This window comes from Triturus cristatus, chromosome 4_2 (genome assembly GCF_964204655.1).
Source record: "Triturus cristatus chromosome 4_2, aTriCri1.1, whole genome shotgun sequence".
In the NCBI taxonomy this organism is placed as follows: domain Eukaryota; kingdom Metazoa; phylum Chordata; class Amphibia; order Caudata; family Salamandridae; genus Triturus; species Triturus cristatus.
This window is the reverse complement of record NC_140586.1, coordinates 899,841,761-899,862,505: the sequence shown is the minus strand read 5'-3', so window position 1 is coordinate 899,862,505 and position 20,745 is coordinate 899,841,761. Positions and strand designations below refer to the sequence as shown.

The following is a 20,745-nucleotide window of genomic DNA, read 5'->3' as shown; positions in this document are numbered from 1 at the left end:
TCCATGGAACCGTCAATTTGTAAAAGCCATAAGAACGCTACATATTGACGAAACATCACTAACTGCAGACTCTATTCCATACACAGCCTGGAAAAGGGTTATCAACAAGCAGGTTAGACAAATTTCCTATCCGATTGACGTTCGGGTCCTAAAAACATCAACTATCCTACTTCCCTTGAATGACTCAAACCTCCTTGGGGTACCTCAACCTTACTTCCTTGATAGTCTGAATGCAGTGGCCTGTTTCTGCGTCTCCTAGGTCTGCGCTCCACTGCTTTCAACCGATGGGCTCCAACTAATGAGGAGGGGGATTGCAGACTGTGTAATTACAGGTCTGAATCATGGCTGCATCTTCTGTGTTGTTGTCCTGCCCTTGACGCTCCCAGAAGACTTCTCTTAAAACCCTTATATCTAAAAAGGGGCATCAGTACATGTTGGGAGGCATTTGCTCTCTGCTTTACTTCCCCCAGATATTCATGTGCTTGCCAGGTCTGGGAAATATGTGAGACTCTTGGACAATCTGCTTTCTTCCCCTCCTGCCCCCGCCCTACCAGCTCCTCCTCCTCAAAAACTTATCACAGACTATTTCAGCACTTTGCCCTAGTGTCTCTGCACTAAAGCATTTTATCCTAGGTTTTAGAAGCCTGTCACATAATTACAACAGTAACTACTAGACTGCCTCATCAGTAATATGTGTATGAATTGAAACTTGATGGTCTGCTTTGCTTTATTTTTCAATGTGATTACAGTGCTACGATGTTATTTACTGCCATGGTTTTAATTAACTGTGCTAATTTAATAAACTAAATTGTTGTAAGGGTGTACAGCATTCTGCTAATTTCAAGAATAATTGTTAGGTTTTTGTTTTTAACATGCCTTATAAGTGGCTAACGCATAAATGTGAAGCTGTTGACTTAAAGTTTAATGTCAGATTAGGAATTTTTCAGGGACATCTTATCAAGGTAAATAATGACCAAACACTGTTTTGAATAGTATTTAAGTTTTAGTAAATTGCTGATCGCAATAATGTCTAAAGAGACCTTATGTTTCTTACGCACCTTAATACTAGTAAAAATAAAAAGGAACATATATTCTGCTAGATGTGGCTGCTTTCTGTACTGCATATTGCTAAAGGTTAAGACCATTAGCATTACAGAGGCGGTAAAAGAAATGGGTCTAGGTTTTGTCTCGCTATACCTTCCAGTAAGTAAAGCATATAGAATAGAATTAGTTGGAAAATGTCACCAGTGATGTCATAAATGATGTCATTAAGCATGTCATGAGTGATTAGGTAATAAGCCGTACATGGCAGCGGCACAAGTTAGTTACCTCACTGAACTGTAATAGGCGAATTTCAATGGTTTATTTGTTTTTAAACATTTGTTTTTAACTCATTTTAACACCTAACAATAACATGACTTTAACCCTTTTTTCCAGTGAATTTCTAGGGTTTGTTTAATGTAAGCTGAGATCTTATTACGCCACCTAACTATATTGTCACTTTAACCTTTGTTTTTTCTATGAATCAATTTGTATATCTATTTAAAAAAAGATAAAAGAAGGGGGCGAGCACACCACTGTTTCACAGTAGCACAGTTAGTGTGGGCTACAGTAAAGTAGTAATGATATTACAGTAAATGTAATATCAGAAGGATTATGGTTGTGTATTCCTCTGCTAATTAACAATATCGCTGTACTAACTCAGTGTAGAAATGAGTCTCCCTTCAGATTAGAGCTCTAAATGTTGACTTTACTCCGTGAAATGGGATATGGTCATACAAGCACTCATTATTTTGTAAATTACCACCCTTAAACCTAATCCGAACAGACAATTTTACTGCTACCCTTTGTCATCCTTTGATTCTTTACTGACAGACTGCGCTGGCTGGTCCGTTTTTGACATGTATCCCATCAACTGTTTGATTACCTGGCTCTGACCTCTTACACAAAGTTTACACTTATCCTGTTAATAAAATAAACTACTAGTACTTGAGGATTCCCAACTCTCAAATGAACATTGAGCTAAATTTTAACACAATCTCCAGGACAGTATTTTATTTGAGTGTTGGATTATTTTTATTTATGTCAAAAAAGAGAGAAGATAGGGGGGACCAGGAGCTGATTAAAGGTCTAGTGCCTGTGCTCCAGGAGTTAAAAGTAAGGTCAAAAAGACTGGGATACTGTTCCTAGGGAGGGGTGCAGTGTGTCACACACTCCCTTGGAAGAAGGAAAAGGAGAGACAGGGATCCTAGGCCTAGAACTCACTGGTGAGAGGGAAGAACAAGTCTAGTCCCTTGTTGCCCTCACACACCCTGAAAGTTGTCATGCTTCATCATCGGGCAGTTGCTCCTCGTCAGGCTGGTGCTGCAATGCCCTACGGGTCCCCTGAAGGGGTCACTTTGTCAGAGATCTTCTACGAACTGCTGTATGGTGCATGTGGGTGTGTGGGGAGAGTCCTAAGTAAGAAGTGTAAAAGTGTGTGCAGTGACTTAAAATTGACTAAGGGTTACCAGGAGAATATGTTTTAATATGGCGGTACCCTTGCCAAGGTAAAAAACCTGTAGGTTGAGTGTTACCCCACAAAGCGTAATGTGCCTGGGTAACTCCAAAGGTCGACATGTTTCGCGCCTTTATGGTCCCATGGGATCTGTGGCACTTCTTCAGGTCCAAGTGAGCGTGGTGTGGTGTCTAGTGCACGTGATAAAAAGTAATACACAAACAAATAAATAAAGAGGGTCAGTCACCCTCCGGGGGATCAGGACAGGCCCTAAACCTGTGACTCCTGCGGATGGGCTACAACTAAATAATTGAGATGAGGGGACAACACTTAAAGTCTGCACATTTTGCTGGAGGAGCTGAGCTCTGCCTAGTGCCTCTAAGCCTGTTTGCCTCCTTAGCAAGGAAGGTTGTGTGCCTGAACCTGCAGGAGGAGAGACTGGAAAGTGTTTCTGGTGTGTGGAGCTCCCAGAGAAGGTGGAACCAATCAGCGAGTGAAACCAGGAGTTACCATCATTGCCAGCTCCCCACCAGTCTCACTGTCCAGTTCCTAACTGAGACTGTATCAACCAGGCATGGCTGTATCTGCTTTCCACTGCATCAGTGAGCCCATGTTGCTGCCACTGTACCTCACTGCTGTGAACCTTCTTGGCCTGAGAGACTGTAACTGCATCTTGTCACTGTGAGCTTCATTGACAAGGGATAGCACACCTGCACATTGCTGAGGTAAGCTCATTTGGTCTGTGAAGTGTATCTGCACACCGCATCTGTGGACTGCCTCGGCTGTTAAGGCCAGATACGACATCAGGATTTAAACTGCATCCACCCAATAATGTTGACATGATGGAGTGGTTATAGTAAACATGGGCACCACCTGACCTATAAGGACTCTGTGTAGCCATCACAAGTTTTCCCCATGTGAATTGAGCCCACGGGCTGAAAAGGAAGGCGAATAAATGGACTTGAGACTTTCTACCCAAATTAAACTAAGAATAAGATCGAGTGGTTGTTCTTCTAAGCCCCATAGTTATGACAGTTCTAATATGCCCCTGTGGCTAATTCATGCCTCCGTCGCTTGATGATATAGTGCCTACATATCACTGTTGGGGGAGAAGATGTTAAGGTGGTAGTGTGTACTGCCACCTGAAGAACTTATCCGAGGATTCAACTCCGTATTCTTGAGCAAAATTGGATTATGTAGTATTTAGTTCTGTTGTGTAATTAAAGTACTTGCTTATACTAAAAGATAAGGGCTGGACACTTCAATTAACGTGTTGGTTGACGGTCTCCATGAATGTGCCATTTGCCAAAGCACTCCCTCTCCCCTTGTTGGGGAGAGATCTAGCAATTTTGCTCCGGAGTCTCCGATTCCCCTCTGAGAGAGTCTACAGTGTTAAGGGATTCACACGTAGCGGAAAATGGCCTTTATTGGCCTCCTCTAAGGTGCCCCTTGCCGAAGCACTCCTTCTGCCCTTGTTGGGGAGGGATCCTGCATTTATGCCCTTGAGTCTCAGATACCCCACTGAGAGAGTCCACAGTGTTAAGGGATTCACACATAGCGGAGGTCTGGGAATGTTCCTATTATCGCTGGTAACTCAACACCGCACACCGTGATAGGCGCTCTCTTAGAATCCTTTTTGATGACCTCCCCGAGGCGGATACTTTAACCCTTGGATGTACCTCGGCGACCAAGCAACCTTTGGCCGATGGAGTTGCCCTACGCAACTATTGAGAAGTCTAGCTCTGGTTCCCCCCCTTGGCTGGCACCTACCCTCCTGATCATCAGACACAATTTCTTTTCTCGTTGCCCTGTTGTGTTCCCTTCCCTTCCCCCTCCCTCACTCTTTATTCTTCCTCTTCTTCTCCCTCCCTCCCCCAAATCTCTCTCCCCATCTGCTTTTTCTTCCCCACACCTGAGCCATACCTTTGTTACTCATGTATCCCCAGTAATCTACATACCTTAAACTGTTATTATGTAACTATGTTTTGAAGCAATTCTACCTACTCATGTAAAGAGTTCTGAGCTCTTGCCCCTGCTTTACCTTCCTGAGAAGTCTTAGACTGCTTACTTTTACTTTCCTGAGAGCCAAGTGAGCAACAGGTTTTACTTGGCTCTGTTTGCAGAACTATAGTAGGAGGGACACAAGTGGCAAACCGCGTCAACTTCCACAATTGGGTTTCAGAAGCCCCTTACCGTCCTTTGCCCTATTCCCTCCCTCCCCCCCCCACTCCACTGAATGAGGTGCTGCTCCAGAGGCTATTCTAGACATTATCAAGTGGGCAAACCTAGATCAGGTGGATAGATGTTGAGCTAGTGGGTGTAAAGGAAGGCAGGGTTATTGGCAGCTCAAGAGAATGAATTGTCCTCAACTGGTGCTCATCCGGTGATATTTATGTGATCAACACTGCAAAGAGGGCTGGATAGAAAAGAAAACTGTGTGATGTATTTGATTGTCAATGTAGTAAAACAATGTGTGCAATGTTTTATCTTCTAGGCTTCCATAACGTGAGAAATCTTCCATCTCAATAATGGCGAGTGATCCAGAGAATCAAAACCCCGGCTCACGGATTATGACCTTCTATCCCACTATGGATGAATTTCGTAACTTCAGTCGATATATTGCTTACATCGAATCACAAGGAGCCCACCGAGGAGGGCTGGCAAAGGTAAGGATGCAAGTAAGCCAATCAAAAGGATGGCAAAGAGGCTATGCTCCGGAGGGTTGGGGCGGGTTAGTGGAAGGCTTCAAGCACAAAAAGAAAATGCCATGCCATGCCATTGAATAAGAAGCAAGCAAACGAGTGGGGCATTATTGGCACTTTATCAAGAAAAGCTTTTGCCAGGTTGGTTTTGGCAGCCTGAAGAAAGACATTTTGGGGGGGTAATTGTCACAACAGGTTTGATGAAACCTATCCGTCAGAGCAAATATCTTAAAGTTGTCTTTTATTGGCAACACAAAAAAAACATGTAGTCGCTGGGGTGTTCCTGTCTGTGGATATGCAATTGCCTGTTAAAACATGTGGTCGTTACATTTCGAAGGTTGGATATGAGTCTAGGCAAGGATATGAACTCGCTCTTGTCCATCAGCTCACAACTACTGTGCCTTGTAACCATGATATGACGGGGTTCGAAAAATCATAAAAATTTTACTAGACCTGCCGGTCTAGTAGTTTGAATAATCTACTAGACCTAACTGTAATATACTTGACCAGAGAAATGGTCTCATTGTGTGATCCTAGGCAAATATATTGTCTTATGGAGCGACCTTTTTATTCATTATCACATGCAAGTTCACGATTTCTGCTCTTCAAAAAAACGCTATGTACTTGACTCTTTGTTTGCTTCATGTATAATTTGAATCAAGCCCACTTATAGAGTCATTTTATTCCTGGCTTGCCTCCTAGGTCACTAATAGCATTGTCATCTGGGCAGGAGCAGTAATATTTCCCAGTTCATCTTTAAGAACTCTCTTTTCATAAACCTATTACTAAAGCATGATGTGGTAGTGCACTGTCATTTACAGATGGCATATTTTCTATTGAAATGGCCACAAATAGTTTCCACTAACATGTAGTTTTACTGATGGAAATATATAGTGTAGAATATGTGACGTTACAACGCGATCAAAATGATCGCGGAACGTTAAATCGCAGTTTTTACAACGCAAGTTGGTACAAGGACTTGCGTTGGAGGGCGCTGGACTTGGGAATCGTATGATTTACTATTCCAACACCAGTCTACATACAGTAGGGAAGGTGTTGGAATAGTAAATCATACTATTCCTAAGGTTAGAGCGCCATCCAGCGCAAGTTGTTGTAACAACTTGCATTGTATTGCCCGTGATGTAAAGGCATTGCGTGCAAAGCCCGCATGGTAATGGATGTTTCCCGATAGTGTATAAACAATGTTTGGAAATTGAGTTTCATTCAAAAAATAGGGGTAAGGCCTAATAATCCTACTGCATCTGGGCTACAAAATCTCACACTCAAAACAAGACTGTGATGCAGAGGAACTAATCTGTAAATCAATTTATCCTAGGGAGAACTGAATTAATCCCTATCTCTGAATAATCAATCTCTATTATTTTTCATTTATGTATACCACCAATACTTACTCCAGGAGTGGTTGTAAAATTATTTATATTCATCAAAATTGTCACAAACAACAAACACAAATAAATCAAATATACAAATACATAAACGTAAATCCATATACATAAATCCAAACAATCTTTTCTGCCCGTTATTTTTGCGTGCGGATGTACCAACAACGTAATTCCATCCATCACTAGAACAAATCAAATAATGAGGAAGTCCTGTACACATTCGAGGGGATTTGTCAACCCTCACTCTATCTGGAACATGTACACAATTCTTTATAGTAATCCACATCTGGCGGACTCTTCTGTGTCATGAGGTCGACGCGTTTCGGCCATATTCATTTTGGCCTCATCAGGACAGAAACGGCAAGGAAGTAAAAAGACCTACAAACAATTATAACCAAAACAACAATATTAATGCTATTGCAAATTACACTACCATGACAGAGAAATATATCTACAATTAGTAAATGGAAATTAGAGAAAGAAAAGCCTTGAGTGCATCATCGTGCTTCACCACCATCATTCTAGTGTCTGAAAAGGGTATAGCAACCAAAGCCCAACAAGCTCCTTAATCAAACAATTAGTAACGTCAACCCCACACCAGGGAGTGCTCTAAAAAAATGAGAAATAAAACGCAATCCAAAAATTAACTGGACAGATGTCACTAAGATATTTCACTGACCCGAATAGTCTGCAAGAAAAAATCTTTCTGAAGTGCACTGAAGTCAAAAGGAGGGATAAGAACTTCCTCATATTTTCCGTAATGTCACTATTTGCTGTTGAAAGAATAAAAAGTGTAAGGCAAGCACTCGTGCCCATCACGGAGTCCTCAGAACACTGAGAGGTGCTCTTGAATGTAAACCAGCTGACCTTAATCCATAACAAATGCTTAGTGTGCTTTTCGCTGGGGAACAAGTCTTGATAAGTCCTTATGTTGGCCCTGCATGGGAACACCAATAATAAACATACTCATGTAGACGGGCTTGGAATAAATTCCACTTCTGCGCTAAGGGCGCTAGTGAAAAAGAACCTTAATTATGCGTGCATCTTCGGTGTGAGGCACAAGTCCTCGGGAAATCTGCCTTTGTTCCCGGGTATTCCGCAATCGAAGGAGTGAAAATTGAAATTATAAATTAGAGAAAGAAAAGCCTCGGATGCGTCATCGTGCTTCACCACCATCCTTCTAGTGTCTCAAAAGGGTATAGCAACCAAACCCCAACAAGCTCCTTAATCAAACAATTAATAACCTCAACCCAACATGAATGGGGACACCAATAATAAACATACTCATGTAGATGGGTTTGGAATAAATTCAACTTCTGCGCTTAGGGCGCTTGTGAAAAAGAACCTTACTTATGCGTGCGTCTTCGGTGTGAGGCACAAGTCCTCAGGAAATCTGCCTTCGTTCCCGGGTATTCCGCAATCGAAGGAGTGAATCCTTCGGCGTCCTCCGTGCCGGGCTCCGGTCACGTGAGGTTAGAGAACGTCCTTTTACGTGACTAATGACTGATAGGACTGGACATGGAAAAAGGGCTAGAAAATCAAAAATGTCCGTCTAAATCCCCAACTTTGCAACCAAGAAAAAATAATAATAAAGAATGGTGAAAGGAACATGAAATATAAATATAGTGAATAAACCACCTAAAGATACCAACACCATACACGTGTATGTATTACCAGCAAATCGGAGAGACCCATTATAAGAGAGCAATGTTTTCTAAAATGGCAACAAATCAGTAGCACCGCTTATATAGTTTCATGTGAATATCACAAGGCACATTTAGATCTGGCTGTAGAAGGCTAAACTTACAGCTTTTTGGAACCGTCATTTACATTACATTCTGCTATATAATATACTCAAAATTACAATGTATCTATGAGATGATGCGACGAAACACATCGGTAAAACCTATAACGTTAATGGTGGCAACTACATCTATTAAATATAGACTCATAATTCAAGGTATTTGGTGAATGAATTTAAACATATGGATCACATATAAGAAAACACATTGACCATCATATTCTTGTGTATCAATATACTGTAACTGCACTAACATGTATTCGAACTGCATCAATAGATATTTCCAGCGATTCCCTAAATCCTTACAAAGGGGCCTGTGTACAGTATTCCAAGGCTTGGGAATGTCACATAGATATATTCGTTCTGAATCAATGCCCGTGTTTCATCGTGATCATTCAGCCTGCTGACTGCATTATGGCATTTTCCAATCATTCTGGCCTCTGAGCATGGTCTGCATGCTGTATTTATTATTGGTTTTCTGAACCACTATCAACACAGACCACTGTATATCCATCTCTTTATGTTGCATGCTTTGATAGTGTTGTACTAACGGGGCTCCTTGTGTGCCACACTTTAATCTAGATTTGTGTTGCAAAATGCAAGACTTGACCGGTTGTTTGGTTTGGCCTTTATAGAAAAGATACATGGGCACTTTAAACAATAAATTATGTTTTTCGTGTTGCAGTTTGAAAAGTTATTCTGGAAATGTTTATGACCGTTAATCATGATGTATTTTGAATCATCGGTCATATGACACGCTGCACATTCGTTACATTCATGATGCCCAATCACTGGAGGAAGACCCAGCATTCCTCTTAGATCTGTATTTGTGGGTTGTGCTGCCTTCACCAGTTGTCGCAGATTCCGACCTTTACGGAAGGAAAGTAATGGTTTGGGGATTCCTAGATGACTGATCAACCTCCAATGTTTTAGAATGATTCTTTTGATTTTATTAGCCTTCGGGTTGTAAGTCAGGACACGTTAAGGGATTGGATTGTTGCCATTCTTTGGGGGTGTTATCAATTCCTCCCTCGGGGTGTACCAAGCTCTTTTAAGTGCATTTTTTACCAGTTTACGAGGGTACCCACGATCAATCAGTTTGCTTTAGAGGAATTCTGCATTTATGAAATGATCCTCTTTATTTGTGCAGTTTCTTCTTATCCTAAGAAATTGCCCATAGGGCAAATTCTCTTTCAGACTTCTCGGGTGATCACTTTTGAAATGTAACAAAGTGTTACGGGCTGTCGGTTTCTTGTATAAATTTTACTTCCAACCGACTATTTTTATGTTGAATCCACACATCCAAAAAGTTAATCTTGGTGTTACTACTTGAAACTGTGAATTTCAGATCAGGTGTCCTCATATTTAACCAGTTGTGAAAGTGTTCCAATGTCATTTGGGCACCTTCCCAAACCATAAAAATGTCATCAATATATCGATACCAATGAACGATGTTAGACTTAAAAACATTGGCACCACTATATATCCATTGTCTCTCGAAATAATCCATGACTAGATTGGCTTTCTCAGGCGCGTAGTAACACCCCATAGCTGCTCCTTTTACCTGTAAATACAAGGAGTCTTTGAAGTTAAAGAAGTTATTTTTCAAGCATATCGATGCTAATGCAAGTATAAAATCAATGGGTACTTGATGTGGGCATTCTCTTTGCTGTAGGGTAGTTTTTAATACCTAAAGGGCTTCGTCCTCTGGGTTATTGGTATATAACGATTCAATATCGAATGTTACCAAAATGTGTATTTATATCGAAATGCAAATTTTCAACTTTCATAATCAAATCCATCGTGTCCCTTACAAATGATTTAGTGTTTTTCACACAGGGAATCAAAAGTGTGTCTATGTATTTTTGCTAGAGGTTCCAATACTGAGACACATGATGAAATAATAGGTCTTCCTGGAGGGTTGTCTGTACTTATGTGAATTTTTGGCAAGACGTACATATTGGGTACTTTCAGATTTGTGGGATTCAAATATTCATATTCCTTTTTTGTAAATCCAACGTTCCTGCAATGCTCCTGTAGTGAGATGCAGTATCCGGGCTCTCAGGCGTGGGGTGGGATTGCAGTCAATTGTTCTATAATGAGCAATGTTATTAAGTTGTCTCATAACTTCTCTTTCATAATCCTCATCATTCAACATCACAATCCCACCCCCTTGTCTGCTGGCTTAATAACTATGGCTGGATTCTTGGCCAGATTTTTTTAAGGCTTGCATTTGGGCCTTTGTACAGTTAGCATTAAAAAATACTTTTTTGTTGTTCAGTAGGTCTATTTCTTTCAGGATTTGAGCTTCAAAGATCAGGATTTCTGCAGGTAAGGTGGTACTATCAGGACGGAACATGGATTTATTTCTTAATCCTCTCAGATTAATTTCTTCAACGTTCTCGGTTTCAGAAAAAAAAGATTTTAATCTAATCTTTATTAAAAATTGGAAGACTTCTGTTTTGGTAAACACAGGGTTTTGCATCGTGATCAGTACAAATGATAAACCTTTCTTTAACAAATTCAATGTCTGTCAAATTATGTTTAGATAGGTTATAGATTGGAATAATTTCACTTTTGTCTCTCCCTGTGTTATTAACTGTGTTCATCGTCTGTACACACTCCTCCTGGTCCTGAAGAACCCTTGTTCTGAATTTTGATTTTGTCCTCTCCATATCCCACCGTCCCCTCATCCTCTGCTTCTGCCTCTGCCTAAAAAAGGTTGCGCTCTGGGGTACTGGAAGTAGGGTTGGTAGGTGTTGTATGATCCCTGGTCAGAATCCGATGACGTGTCTGAAAAATGTATAAACTTATTCCGAGAACGACCTCTGTATTGTAAATTCAACGAACTGGTGTTATTATTGTGATAAAAATCATCCTTTAAATAAGGGTAGACTGATTCGTTGTTGAAGTTTTTGATGTCTCTCGCTACCTTTGTAGTCTTTTGATTAGTGCTGTGGGTTTTAAAATCGGCAATTATCTTGTCTCCTGCCTCTAATAATGCTTTTGCATCTCTGATAGTCGTGTCACCTCCTATTTCCTCTTCTAAGGCTTAAATCTCTTTAAGCTCCGCCTCATTGATCCCTAAAGCAGTTTCTATTGATAAAGCTAACCAATCTCTAGAACATTTAGTACCCAAACCGCAGAAATTCAACAAGTACGTCTTGTAAAAAAAAAAATTACTGGGTTTTTCAAGTATTCCAAAAGTACCTCTGCGTGCGGATAATCTTTTTTTTTTTTTTTTTTTTTCTCAATTGTTTTAGTCTCTCCACTTTGTCTATATTGGTGTTCTTTGAGGCCGGCTGGTCGCCACTTAATAGAGACAGAATTTGTAAAAGTTTATTTATTGCGTCATCTGTATAACTTACTATGTGCGGATTTGTCATGCTAGCCAAAATTATATGAATGTGTACTAAACCCAAAGGAATGAACAACTGATATATATCTGTAATTAACTTAAAACACTAATACGCAATGTGTTACCTTCTATTTTTACATCCTACCTCCTGGAGTAATAATTGGAGAGAGCAATCACTTAATTAATTCTGTTAACAATGCCTCTCAAAGTAAGTTGCATAAACTGACCTACCCTCACACTTGCCTAAGTGCAAATAGAAGCGTACAAAAAATAGGGGTAAGCCCTAATAATCCTACTGCATCTGGGCTACAAAAACACTCTCAAAATAAGACTGTGATGCAGAGGAACTAATCTGTAAATCAATTTATCCTAGGGAGAACTGAATTAATCCCTATCTCTGAATAATCAATCTCTTATTTTTCATTTATGTATACCAACAATACTTACTCCAGGAGTGGTTGTAAAATTATTTATATTCATCAAATTTGTCACAAACAACAAATACGTAAACATAAATCCATATACATAAATCCAAACAATCTTTCCTGCCTGTTATTTTTGCGTGCGTATGTTCCAACAACGTAATTCCATCCGTCACTAGAACAAATCAAATAATGAGGAAGTCCTGTACACATTCGAGGGGATTTGTCAACCCTCACTCTTTTATCTGGAACATGTAAAGTATTTTTTATAGTAATCCACATCTGGCAGACTCCTCTGTGCCATGAGGTCGACGCGTTTCGGCCATATTCATTTTGGCCGCATCAGGACAAACGGCAAGGAAATAAAGACCTACAATCCATTATAACCAAATCAACAATATTAATGCTATTTACAAATTACACTACCATGACAGAGAAATATATCTACAATTGGAAAATGGAAATTACAAATTAGAGAAAGAAAAGCCTCGGATGCGTCATCGTGCTTCACCACCATCCTTCTAGTGTCTCAAAAGGGTATAGCAACCTAAGCCCAACAAGCTCCTTAATCAAGCAATTAGTTATCTCAGCCCAACACCAGGGAGTGCTCTTAAAGGATAAATTAAACACAATCCAAAAATTTACTGGACAGATGTCACTAAGATATTTTACTGACCCAAATAGTCTGCAAGAAAAAATCTATCCGAAGCGCACTGAAGTCAAAAGGAGAGATAAGAACTTCCTCATATTTTCCGTAATGTCACTATGTGCTGTTGAAAGAATACAAATTGTAAGTCAAGCAATCGTGCCCATCACGGAGTCCTCAGAGCACTGAGAGGTGCTCTTGAATGTAAACCAATTGACCTTAATCCATAACAAATGCTAAGTGTGCTTTTCGCTGGGGAACAAGTCTTGATAAGTCCTAATGTTGGCCCTCCATGGGGACATCAAAAATAAACATACTCATGTAAACCGGCTTGGAATAAATTCAACTTCTGCGCTTAGGGTGCTTGCGAAAAAGAACCTTACATATGCCTCTGTCTTTGGTGTGAGGCACAAGTCCTTGGGAAGTTTCAGCAAAAATATTTAAAATTTGCACATCACCAAGTAAAGTGTTCTGATTTGTTTTGATCCCATAAAAATCTTTTTTTTTTATTACCACAAAATTATAAAAATCTCTCTTCATATCTAGTGAAATATTTTTTAAATGTTTAAACAGTTCACTTATCTATTTCATTGTTGTGTTAGAAAAAAATCCTGAAATCTTACATCTTACATGCTTTGCACAGCATGATTGTCTGACATTGCCAGTTCACTTTACAAAATCGTCTAACTTCAGTCACAGAAATAAAAGTAAATGTAGGAAGACAAACTGACTCTTGACCTCTGTTTTTGAAAGCTGAGCAAATGTGAAAAGATAACCAGATTTAAAGTCATCTTTATTGCTCATCCACTTTGTGAGCAAGCAGAACACCTGTTATCAGCTCTCCAGAATGGGCGAGTATGTCCCACAAATAGCGCGTCCTGATTGCATCTTACTCTCCATAGTGGGTGGGCAAGTGGATTTTTCTAGCCCTATATGATGACATGAAATGGCAATTGTAAATACTTTGTGCAGTTACTTACCAATAGCAATACCTCATTAAGAAAAGTGTTGCAACCTAAAACCCAGGGTTCAACTATCTGACCAAGCATTGTAGAACACTGACTGTAAGCAAACTTTAGCTTGGGATTCAACCTCAAAAAACAAAGTTACCCCTTTCTTCCTGACCATGTCCTGAGTCCATTACATGAGCAGTACTATGGCAGTCCATTTACATCTCCAATCTTATTTGCCCTTCTTCTGGTAAATGTTGGAAAGAATACAAAGTTCTTCCTTCAGCAATCCAATGTCTCTCGTTTGAGTGTCCTTTACCTATACTAGTGCTTCCAAAGCTGGAATCTGTCCTATTGTTTGTGGTGTTTTTCTAAACTATTTGGAGCAGGCATTTATCTTACATTTTCAGTGTTGAACGGTGGTGTCCCCCCCCACCCCCCCATCCCCCCGCCACTGGAAGCTCACAAGGACCTAGGTGTTTCACTCTGATTTCCCTTCATCTTCCTGTGATTTTAAGCAGGACCTGTGAAGTACACATGGTATAGCATATCTGGTATTGTTATTTCCAGCTGTTACCTGGTCAGGCACCACACCACTTGCATTTTCATACTAACCTGTAATTTTTTTTAATTTAGGTTGTTCCTCCCAAGGAGTGGAAGCCTCGACTCTCCTATGATGACATTGATGACCTGGTGATTCCGGCACCCATCCAGCAGTTGGTTACTGGCCAGTCTGGCCTTTTCACACAGTACAACATACAGAAGAAGCCAATGAGCTTACGGGAGTTCCGACGCATCGCCAACAGTGACAAGTAAGAACTCCGAGGGGTGTTCCTCTAACTCGTCTGTTTGAAAAAGGTTGACATATGTAGTGTTGCTAGGTGGGGGGAAAGTGACCTTTGTACGTCTTTCAGCAAAGCAATACACAAAGGGATAGGCACCCAGAATCCAGCAAGATGACAAATTAATATCTGTCCTACTCCAATCCATTGGATTGGTGAATAGAATTTTAGCAGCTGGAGGAAGGGGTTCTGTGCAGGTGGCAACAAGGGGGTACAGGAATCTGTATTCACTTGTAAGAAGGCCTTTGTGTACCAAACAGTTTTTTACGTTTAGCTTTCATATAATGCTGTAAATCATTTGAATGTGTTCATTGCTATGTATCCGTGACCAATAAGAGTCACTTGGGCGTAGATGAAGCAGCGTGATGTTAGGCATAGGGGATGGGATGTAAGTGAGCTCATGGAATTTAATAAACTATCTACTTGTACATGGGGCAGGTTGCTTCATAAATATACTTGTCCTGTAACAAAATCCACTTGCCCCTTTGGTGCCATGAAATGCTGGGACACATTTTGGCAGCAATCTCATTATTTAAGAGCTCTGATATAGCCTCTCTGAGTATGCTAGGGCTCATACCATGGTAGTGTTTGAATACTTGCAATCCCCTTATGTGGCTGAAGGTAGTGGTCAGCAGTAGATCCAGGGTTAGAATGCCCCTTTGAGTCTGTGGAAACCTACTAACTTGCATGTTTTATGGGTTTTCAACAACTTTTCCATAATCTTCCCCCATACTGAGAAATGTTGGAAATTTACTCCTGACAATGGCAGTCGTAAACCTTCTTCCATAGTTGGGGGAAAAAAGCGGTAGAAGGGAAAGTGAACTTGCAAACACTCAGATTTTCACATGAGCAAATCTACACATGCATATTTGTTCATGCTAAAATGCAGTTCACAAATATTTTCTAGGAGTTCTATTTCTTGTCCTACTTCCGCAAATTCTTGGGTATTCACGAAAGCCATATAGCTGCATTTATTTTAAGGACATATACCATGGGTGACTTTTTGTGACTTTCTTCAATAATTGGGCCCCTAATTTGGTCTGTCGTTGACCATGACCTTTTGGGTTTTATTAAAGTTCTGTCTCTCTCGCTCTGTATCGGCTGGCTTCACTGTGAGTGACAGCATTCTGCTTTTTCATAGGGAGCATATTTGCACACAAAGTAGTTTTGCTCATTGCCGGTAACTACTGTGGCAGTGTGCGCTTTTTGAGATCCCAATTTTTTTTTTGCTTTTGCCAATGTTTATTATATAGGCGAGGGCCCGGCAGCTCCCACACCAATAAGGTTTCATAAAAACCATGCCAAAACAAGTCACACATTGACAAAACTAAAAAGCTGACCACCAATTTCAGACTTACTGGCTTTGCTAATGCTTGTTTATTTTTGTTTCCCATAATCTTATTGAAACTAGTTACACTGATTTTACATTATGAATATTTTTGGGAAATAATAGCTTGCATCAACACATGTTGTTAATTGATGCCGTGAAAAAATGGTACCTGAAACTTTGCAGACTTTAGCAAAATGCTTTTTTTTCCCGCTTTCATTTCTTATGAACATTTTATTTTGAAAGCAAAGAATCAATCTTGCTTTCAAGCTTATGCAAATATTTGCATCAAATCAGAGAGCTTTATGGGAGCATTATTCATAGCCTCATATTGCTAAACTTTGAAAGCGTGTACACACATTTTTATACTGGAACCACTGTCAGTAGTGCTGTCAGAGCTTAACACATTTACTTTAGAGTGCTCACCCTAATAATAAAGGCTTTCAATTAATGAACCATAAATACAAGTTTGAACAGCATTAACATGGACAAAAACATTACCTTATCTGCAAACAGTGTCCTTCCCTGACCCATAATGTGGTACTGCAAACTGGCAGCCAAAGGGTTTGTGCTGCAGGGGGATGGGCCAACTTGTCTCAAGGACAAAATACACATGATAACTTGTTGCCCATGGAGGCAAGATGGCGTGTGATTAGCTGCTCGCAACCCGCTATCCTCCCTGAATGTATCGATGCGATGGTCAGCGGCTGGCTGGACTGGCTAACCTGAGGTCGGACACAGCACACGAGACTGTGGATGCCCTTCTCCTGCTTCTACTGATCGTTTTGCGGCTTACGGAGACGTGTCCACGCCGCATGAGGTCTGAGCTGATTTACTGGACACGGAGGAAAGTTTTTGGAATTATGGCAGCAAGGGGAGGCAAAGTAAACCAGGTTCGAGCCGACATCGGCGCTGGGAGCTCTACGGGAGGCGGCCCCGCACCTGTGGCACCGGCAAACCTAAATTAGGCAAGCGGGAACACCGGAGAGGCTAAACAACGGGCCGCTACGGGCAGAGGATTTAAAAAAGGACCCTGGATCTAAGAAGGTGATGGGGAAACTAGGCCGGCAGATGGAGGTTGACCCGGCGCAGCCCACCCTCACCACTATGTTCAGCAACCTGTCTGCATCAGAAGTCACAAGTAAGGGGCAAACTTTTACTAAGATAAAAATAACACCAGGGACAAAGGAGACTGTGTATAGTGGGGAGGTGGGTGCGGAGGAAATCGGCTTAATGAACGTAATAGCTGACGCTCCCACAGGAAACCTAGTCCCTGGCCTAGATAAGTGTGCTGCCTTAAAACCAATGGATAAAAAGGAAGGCAAGACAACGAGTAAAATATTGCTCCAAATGCCCGCGAATAAATCGGAGATAAAGGAAAGTCTGGCAAAAAAAGACATGATGAGAGTGGGGAAGAAGACCAGAGGGGAGCTTTCACCCGATGGGATAGGGGAGACATTTTTCTCACTAACTGACGAATCTGATCCCTCTGGAAAAGTTGACATCTCCTCGAGTAGTAGTGAAGGGGGCCTAGAAACAGACAACTCTTCATCCGTTGATCCGCTGGAACTAACCCAGAGGAAGAAGAGTACAGGGGGCGGTAAAAGGAAAGAGAACCAGAGATGGCCAGTGGGGAGACAATTGAAATGGGATTACTCGGACACGCAGTCTGTCCTGGATGAAGAGGCGGCGGATGGAGTGAATGAAAAGGTAGAATCGGGAGCCCAAGCAAGAGAACCGTCACTATCAATGATACTATGTTTTATTCAGCAGATGCAGGAGGAAGTAAGGGCGGATGGACGTAGAGCCAGAGTTGCCAATAAGAAAATACAAGCTGGGATCAGGAAAATCAATAAAAAGTGCGGGGACTTTGCAGAAAGGCTGACGATGGTGGAAACACGGACAGAGGACCTCTAAGTGGAAGTCGAGGCATTGAAGGAACAGAGCGCTGGACAGAGCAGAACTCTGCCAGATGTCATGCTCAAGCTGGAGGAGCAGGAAAATAGACAGCGGAGAATCAACCTGCGCTTTTTCGGGGTACCGGAGGGGGTGGAAGGAAGTAACTCGAGGCTGTACATTGTGAACTTGCTGAAATACTTTTCCGGAGCAAGTAAAATTGGATTGGAACAACGAGATACAGAGAGCCCACCGGGTACCCCTAACGATGAGGAAACAGCCACAAGATCGACCAAGGGCCTTCTTAGTGTTTTTGGAGAATTTCCCACTGCGTCAACTTGTGTACGATCAAGCCCGACCCAATTCACCTAAGTCGTACGATGGTGTCTCCTTTTTTGTCAAACCGGACTTTGCCTATGCGACGGTGGAACGACGCTGGAGATTTAGACAATTAATGACACCTTTTCAAAAAGTAGGGGAAGAGGTGTTTTTACAGAACCTGGCCAGATTGAAAGTGAAGTATAAGGGCACTACTCATGTGTTCATATCAGAAATTTTGGCACAGGGGTACCTAAATGAGATAATCAAGTCGGGAGGAGAGTCCGAAGACAGGAGGCCAGTAACTCTTTGAGGTTATGATTAAAAGAAGAAATGAAATGTTGCTTCTATGCTTTTTTTTTTTTTTTTGTTTTCCGGTTAGCACGGGGGGGGGGGGGGAGGGTTGCTGGGCAGAGTGTCCGATGCACATCATTCAGGCCCTGCCTGATTGCTAGGTGTTTGGGGAGGGAGGCAGGTGGATGGTCCTGGGGAGGGTGGGGAAGGGGGAGTACAGGGGGAATGGGAGAGGGCTGGGGGGAGGAAAGGGGAGGAGGCAAGATGGATGGGGAATGGATCGATAAATATTTGTGGCCTGAATGATATCCAGAAAAGACATGGTTTCCCAAGGGTTGAGAATATTACAGTCTGACATTGTTTGTCTCCAAGAGACCCTTATGGAAGGAAGTCAGAAAGAACTGTTGAAACATCTTGGGTATAGCGTAATAGGAGCAACATCGCAGTGTGTATTCGGGGGTGGCAATTCTGGCCCGCAACAAGGCTATTCATTTTTCCTCTGTATAGGTAGATACAGCAGGGCAGTGGGTTATTGCTAGTTGTAGTGCCACTGGCTCTTTTAAATTCACACTATGCTCTCTTTATGGTAATAATATTGACTATCCGGCTTCATTGGAGTGGGTATCAAACAAATTGGTGCATTGGGAATTGCCTATCGTGGTGTGTGGAGATTTTAATATCAATCTTCATAGTGATTGGAAGCTGGGGGAACCATATATCGGCAAGAAACCTAAAGTCTATCAGGCTCTGTGTAGTATGTGTCAGGAGCACGGGCTGTGTGATGTGTGGGGGGGAACTAAGACCGCAAGATTAAGGGTACACCTATTACTCTGCGCCCCATCAGAAGCATGTGAGATTGGATTACTTTTTTGTCTCACACACAATCAGACAAAGGTGAATTTCAAAAAGCTCCTAGATGTCTGTCAGACCACAGCCCATTAGTGCTGAAGATACAGGGAATGGGGGAGCAAGCGAAGCAATTTTCATCATGGACGTTCGAAAGAGCACTATTGGTGTATAAGGCATATGCATATGAGGCAGTGGATACCAGAATTTCTAGAAAGAAACCTTGGATCGGCCTCCCTGGGCATAGTATGGGATACATTAAAAGCAGGGGTACGAGGCGAAACTATGCAATTTGCAATGAGGAATAACAAAATCGAGAAAGGTGAACATCAGAACCTACAAAATGGGTTGGCTCAAGTCCAATGCAACCTAATTAAGGCTATAGAGCAGCAGGAAGACATGGAAACAGTCAGCCTAAGGGTAACAATAAGCAAAACTCTAATAGGGGAGAAACTGTTAAAGAAAGCAGTGGATAAGGCAATAGTGAACCGTGAAGAGATGTATGAATGCAGTGAAAGGGTGGGACATTTCCTTGCGGTAAGAACAAGGCGGGAACCTACGTGAAATGAAATAAGGGCGATCAGGGACACTGTGGAGGGATTGAGAACTGAAGCAGGGAAAATCCGAACTGCTGTTTGTGCCTTTCATCGAACTCTCTATACAGAAGATCAGGGGGAGAGAGCACACAGGACAGAACAGATAGAGCAATACCTGACCCAACCTGCTGAAGGTCTTTTGACGGGAGATGAAAGGGACCAGCTAGATAGACTTCTTGAATGGGAAGAAATAGCAAATGCTTTGGCTAGTCTACCAAAGGGGAAGGGGACGGGAACAGATTTGATCCCAACTGAATTTTACAAAGTCTTCCAGGAGCAACTGAGGGATACTATGAAGGCTCTGTTTGTACAAATTATAGAGGGGGCGGATCCACCAGCCTCCTGGGGGGAGGCAAATATAGTAATCTTTCCGAAAAAAAATAAACCTATGGAAGAGTTGGGGTCTTACCGGCCAATTACCCTCATTAATGAGGACGTGAAGATATATCCTAAAACTCTGGCATCTCGCTTGGCAGTAGTGATTCAGAATATTGTATCCCAGAGCCAACATGGGTTTGTCCCAGGTAGAAGTACCATTGAGCACGTCCGGAAAATTATAACACTTTTTGATGTGAAGCAGATAGCAGGAGACCCTATGGCCGTGATCATCTTGGATGCCTAGAAAGCGTTTGATAGGGTCTCCTGGCAATTCCTGTGTGCCACTATGTCCTGGAATGGGATTGGGGAACAGTTCATTCGGGCAGTGAAAGCCTTATATAAAGATCCGGAGGCAAGAGTGTTAGTTAATGGGGGATTGACCGAGGCATTCAAAATAATGAGAGGCACAAGGCAGGGGTGCCCCTCTCTCCCCACTTTTGTTCGCTATCTATATTGATCCCTTTCTGAA

The 20,745-nt window shown here is 41.7% G+C and overlaps 1 protein-coding gene across 2 annotated transcripts in view; it reads left to right on the top strand.

The window, feature by feature from the left end:
* KDM4A (lysine demethylase 4A) overlaps positions 1 to 20,745 on the top strand; it is a 612,801-nt gene that overhangs the window by 8,955 nt on the left and 583,101 nt on the right. For both annotated transcript variants that reach the window (XM_085602947.1, XM_085602948.1), the window contains exons 2-3: positions 4,992 to 5,163; positions 14,416 to 14,591. In XM_085602947.1, the coding sequence (XP_085459073.1) occupies positions 5,026 to 5,163; positions 14,416 to 14,591 (314 nt within the window). In that variant the 5' untranslated portion in view covers positions 4,992 to 5,025. The remainder of the gene's footprint in view (positions 1 to 4,991; positions 5,164 to 14,415; positions 14,592 to 20,745) is intronic.